Here is a 5,912-nt window from a genome sequence, read left to right on the forward strand (position 1 = left end):
CTCCTTCAGCTGTGTATGGGAATGTCTCAGCCTCTCAGGTCTGCAGCTGCAAGAGTGGATCCTCAGTGACATGTGATATGTCTCACATTCAAAGGATCAATATATCAATACATCAACAGGTCCACTGAGAGAGTATATGCATAAAAAATCAACATGATTAGAAGTTTATTGACCATTTGAGTAGATGATGGTAGTATGGTACTCTCCCAAACTTTTTAAGAATTCGATAAAAGGGTACCTAACCTAACAAGAATGATCTGAATATTCAAGATGAAAATGCAAGTAGATAAAATGAGAAATAGAACTGAGGAGTAGAGAGAAGGTTCACAGAGAAAAGGGAAAACATTATAATAAATAATGTAATTTGGGAACTGGGTTCTGCTACCCAAAAGCATGCAGACACTCTCAGGTCTTCCCGATCAGACAACACTTGCTAGGAGAGAGTGAGGGAGAGGAGGATGGTGGAGTGCTGCAACCATTGATGTAAAATTGTAAATGCTCGAGTTGAATGCTCAGGGTTATGTCCAAGATGATCTGAATGGATTCATTAGTGACATACAGGTAAACAATATATTAGAGGAAGTACTTGTCTTCTCCCTATTTAGTCTAGAATCCAATGTCTAACTCCAAGGCTTAGTGCTTTCTGACTCCTACTATTGCATTTACTGTTTTCGCTTCGTTCTTATTAAGAGGTTGAAAGTTGAAAGTTGAAAGACACTGATGGTGGAAGCACAGAAAACCCAGGCACCCTCGCTGCTCTACTAGTTTCCTTTTCTGTTCATCTTCTCAAGCTGTTTAAAACTTCTTAAATAATTATGAGAGTGTACACCATACCGTGTGGACAAAAGTCCTCTGAATCTGATAGAAGAGGGTGCACGGCACTGCCTTAGCTTTTGCCCACCCCGAGAGAGTTAGGACTAGAATTCCCTCAGTTGAACTTGTCCGCCCTCTTTACTAGATCAAGCGGCCAGTGGGGTTATATACCAATCCATAACCTAGTCTACGTCTTCCCTGCCCTTGAGTTGCAATTTGATGAGTTCTTCAATTATCAATTACTTTAATAAAATTTAGTACTTGAGGAATCTTTTTCAAGTTTAACTTTCATAATCTTCTTTAATTCACAGAAACACCATGGACAATTATCTCACAGATACAGACGGTTGTTGTTAAGGGCTCCCAAGGGAAAATGTCTGGATTCAAAGGTTTCAGTCTTTTTATCAGAGAACAGATAAATGATCTTCACCGTGTCTACAAGCATGCCATAGCTTAGTTCCCAAACAAGATTGATAGACCAAGCAAAGCATTAACTCTCCTACTAGGCACAGAGAGGAGTTACCTTTCTTTCCTATCAGAAGCTCAACAGGCTAGAGGAATGACTGTGGGTTGTGGGAGGATGAGAGTTTCACATTGAGAAAAAATCACAGTAGACTGTTAATGAATTTGAGTTCTTCCCCTGTAGAAATATAGATGATCTGCCTTCTTAATCAATGTACAGATTGACATGCTCATGTTATAAATTTTCATTTCCCCATTTTCTTTGGGGTCGAGGAAAAAAGGAAATCAATTCTTCCTGTTTGAGGGAAGAGAAACAACTGCACACATATTCCAAATTCAATTTCTGTGTAGTGTAAATGCCTGCATTTGTGCTAACAGTGTGGGACTGTGGGTAGTTGCAGTGCATTAGGACTTTAAGGTCGGTTTCTGCTTTCCCACACACCTCTCCTGAACCTCTCATGATTGTTCACAACATCAGGAGTTCAGGACTCCCATTTGCTACTTTGCAATGATCCAAAGCACCTAGGTTGCAACCCTTACTGTGAAAATCTTCCAGCTTCCAAGGTTCATTTCTTCAATGACAATCACAATTCACAACACTGATCATGTATTAAATATGTACAGAACTGCAAAGAAATGTTTCAGAATTTAAACTTTTAATTTTTTTTTCCTTTAAAGGTGTGTTTTGATTCCAGGTAAAATTTATTGAGTAAAATCATCAAAAAAAAAAGGTAAGATTTTACTCTGAAACATAGGAAGTTTTTGGGAGGGACAATGAAAGCTGGTTTACAATATTGAAGTTCTAAAAATCATGCAGGTGACCATCAGACATACTGTGAGAATGAGCCCCGGGAAAAAGCAACTTTACAAATGGAAAATTATCATCTAATCTGGAAATTTCCAAAGTGGCCCATCTGCTCTGCTCTAGACTCTAGAGGTAGCAATTCTCACTTCTTAACCATTAGTAGTTGGTTGAGTTCTGCATGGACATATACAATCCAAGTGCTTGGATCTCAAATGGTGTTCATCCCCTCAGTCCATCTGAAAGTTAACCCAAGTTTCTACATCCAATGTGACATAGGAATGTAGAAAGAATTATAGATGAATAATAGTGCAACAATGTTCAATGATCAAGAGCAAGATCCTTGTTCATATAGTTCTTAATCCATAAATTTGGATACCTGCACAGTCAGACTCTGCATAATCCACTCTTCATGGCCGAAGTTGTTTGGAATTAGACGCTGTTCAATCTCTACAAGCCACACAAAAACTAAACTAAGCATATCCCCACACATCCTATGTTTATCACAGACTAAATTTGTGTCAAATGCATCAATCACTTCATCAGTAGGCAACCACAGAAACACAAATTCAGAGATAATAGGGGGAAAAAAACAGAAATCAAACAGAGACTGCAATTAAGACTCATCTTATTAGATTATTGTTCACGATAGAGATATACAATCCATGTATTCATCTCCCATACCCCTCTACACAGTGCGCAGAAGAAAAAGCAGTGTTGACAATTTCACATACAAGACTTTACTTTTTTCGGTAGAATTCACATAGAAGCCTGGAGTGAAATGTTATTGAGGCGTTCAAGAGCCAAAATGAGACCTTGGGTGCCCAAACTCCCCTCGCCATGAGCCTGAAGAGAGAGATAAAGCTGCTGAGCGAGAGCCAAGCCAGGGAGAGCAAGACCCATGTTCTGGCATTCCCTCAGACAGATACCTAAATCCTTCACAAAGTGATTAACGAAGAATCCAGCCTCGAAATCTCTCTTGAGTATCCTACTCCCATACAAATCCAAAGACTTGGAGCCAGCAGCCCCTGTAGAAATGGCATCCAAGTAGAGCCCAACATCCAGCCCTGCCTTGTGGGCATACATCATTCCTTCCACCAAACCCACCATCGTCGACGCAATCGTGATCTGGTTCGCGAGCTTCGCGAACTGCCCTTTCCCAGGCCCGCCCATGTAATTCACCTTTCCCATGCAAGCGAACAAAGGCGAGAGATGACGAACCAACGATTCATCTCCTCCGGCGAAGATAGCCAGAGTTCCAGCCTTAGCGCCACGGTCACCGCCGGAGACGGGGGCATCGACGGAGAGACAGCCCTTCTCAGAAGCAGCGGCGCAGATCTCGACGGCAAGAGAGGGGTCGCTGGTGGTCATGTCGACGAGGATGCCACCAGGGCGAAGACCCTGGAGGGCTCCAGAGGAGCCGATCATGACGGAACGAACGTCAGAAGGGTAACCGACGATGGAGAAGACGACATCGGATTGGGAAGCGACTTCGACAGGAGTGGGAGCGTAGCGAGCGCCCATGTCGAGGAGGGGTTGGGCCTTGGCCTGGGTACGGTTGTAGACAGTAAGAGAATAACCAGCCTTGATGAGGTGAGAGCACATAGATCGCCCCATCACTCCCGTTCCAATCCATCCAACCCGTGTGGTGGCTGGGCTGATAGGCTCCAAGGAGGTGGTGGAGGTGGGGGAAGCCATGAAATTGAAACGGCAAAATTGGAGACAGAATGGAGAGACAAGGAAGGTGGAGGTGGACAAGGAGCGACGGAAATGGAGAAGGGTTCCAAGGGTTCGCATGAATATAGAGACAGTGGGGTACTATCCGGAAAAGTACTAGAAAACAAGGTCCTTATCAGTGGAAGAAGAACGAGAACCTTGCCTTGCTAACATCATTATCTGGATTCTGGATCAAAGCTTTTACCTCAAAATTCTTCGCCGTTTAAATTGAAGATTTGGAGTATGAGGAGCTCCTTTAACACTCTTGAGCATGTTTCATGCCGGAGAATTGATTTTAATTCGGGCGAGAAAGGTGTATATGTTGCCGGCATCAACATGCGCCAATTTCACGCTCTCTACTTGTGGCCCACCTTATATGAACCATGTGGCCAAATCCCATTGGAGTGCTGTGTGGCCTGTGGTTGATTTTATTACACGAGATTATCCCTGCCCTTTTGTGTTAATCCCCCACCTTTCATGCTTTTTTACTTTCTGACTACCCAAAATCCAAATTGGGTTTCTCTTTAGAAAAAACAAAATCCAAATTCTCTCTCTCCAGGAACAAATTGGAGGACCCAATCCATGAGGGGATCCCTACGTAAGCCCAATAGATTTTTTGTCTGGTGGGAAGGGAAGCCAAACAAATTGGAGGATCATCCAATGGTATGTTTAGTGGCTCTGGCTAACAGTGTTATAGGCGCTAACCCTGCTTTCTCTTCTGATGATCACCATGTACTCTCTGCTTATTAACTAATATATTGCTGTGTTTCATAAAAAAATAAATCAATAGGTCATGTTTTGGGAGATAGATGGGAAGTCTCTGCTGTTTGACATTACATGCAAGCTAGAGGCATAGTTTGAGGTAGGGGTGAAAGTTGAGCCCCACAATCCGGAATCACCATGGCCCGCCCTGAATTTGAATAGAGCTTGGGCCAAGTTTCCTGACCCTAAGGGCGAGTTAGAGTTGAAAAACCCAGGGTTGGGTCGGGCTCAGGTTGAGGCTTCAACCCAACCCAACCAGGCCCAAAATTTAACCTTGAATTTTATATTAGAATTTAGCTCCTATTAATATATATTTTTCTATAATTTTTTAATGTATATGATATGAATGGTGAAAATAGGTCAATCAAGGTTAATCCAACCATTGCAGAAGCCAAGGTCAATCCAACCCAACCCGGCCCTAACAAGGTCAATTAGGGTCGGTTGTTAGGGCCGGGTTGGGTTGGTATGAACCTGGCAGGATTGAGCCTAAACATGAACCCAACAACATTGGGTTGGGTCTGAGTTGAGTTTTGAGGATCAAGGGTTAGGCTAGGGTTTTAAGAAACTTGGCCCAACCCCACCCTGTTTCAGCACTAGTTTGAGGTATTGGTATAAGCCAATCATAAAATGGTAAAAAAAATCGTTTTTTAAATGAAATTACGAGTAAATCCATCTGATATAGGTCGATTAAAATCGGTTTGAGATCAATACTATATCTGATATCGATTACTAAATCCCTAGTTAGGGGTGTCAACTAGTCTGTCTTAATTGGTTTCAATCAGGGCTAATTGGTCATCATCAATTTAATGTCGCACACTGTTATCGTATCATTTAATTAATTATGTCTCATAGGCTAGGCATGGACACTTATATATTTGTTTGTCGGTTATTAGATAGCAAAATAAACGAGGGCGGGGTTAAGTTTGGTCTGTCTTTAAAGATACGAATTGGGCTATAAGTGGACTATAAACATGTTATAACCAAGTTGATCAAGCTATAAACAGGATAATCGAGAGGGAAGGGTTAAGTTAGTCGGTCTTTAAAGGGATAATTGGGCTACAGATAGGCTATAAACATGCCATAAAGAGTGATCAAACTATAAACAGGGTAATTTTTTTTTTTTTTTAACAGAGAAAGAAATTTTATTAAAGAAAATTAGAGAAAGAAAAATTCTTTCTTAAAGTACAGAATTTACAAGACAATTTGGTGGATTTAACCACCAGATCCGAGAGATCCCTAACCGAGAAGCTCCTTGGGCAAGAACATGCACCTCCCAATTATCTACTCTAGGAAAAAAATGAAAGTTCACAAAACTAAAACTAGTAAGCAGAGACAGAATATCAGCAACTATAGACCT

The 5,912-nt window shown here is 41.7% G+C and overlaps 1 protein-coding gene across 1 annotated transcript; it reads right to left on the reverse strand.

The window, feature by feature from the left end:
• Positions 1–2,688: 2,688 nt before the first annotated feature.
• LOC122091130 (probable 3-hydroxyisobutyrate dehydrogenase-like 1, mitochondrial) lies at positions 2,689–4,089 on the reverse strand. Its single transcript, XM_042660968.1, has one exon. The coding sequence runs from the start codon at positions 3,872–3,874 to the stop codon at positions 2,837–2,839; it is 1,038 nt and encodes a 345-aa protein (XP_042516902.1). The 5' UTR covers positions 3,875–4,089; the 3' UTR covers positions 2,689–2,836.
• Positions 4,090–5,912: the final 1,823 nt, after the last annotated feature.

The sequence above is a fragment of the Macadamia integrifolia genome, chromosome 2 (genome assembly GCF_013358625.1).
Source record: "Macadamia integrifolia cultivar HAES 741 chromosome 2, SCU_Mint_v3, whole genome shotgun sequence".
Taxonomy (NCBI): domain Eukaryota; kingdom Viridiplantae; phylum Streptophyta; class Magnoliopsida; order Proteales; family Proteaceae; genus Macadamia; species Macadamia integrifolia.

Coding starts and splice junctions, on each gene's coding strand:
- LOC122091130 (XM_042660968.1), bottom strand. CDS start 3,874: ATGCGAACCCTTGGAACCCTTCTCCATTTCCGTCGCTCCTTGTCCACC.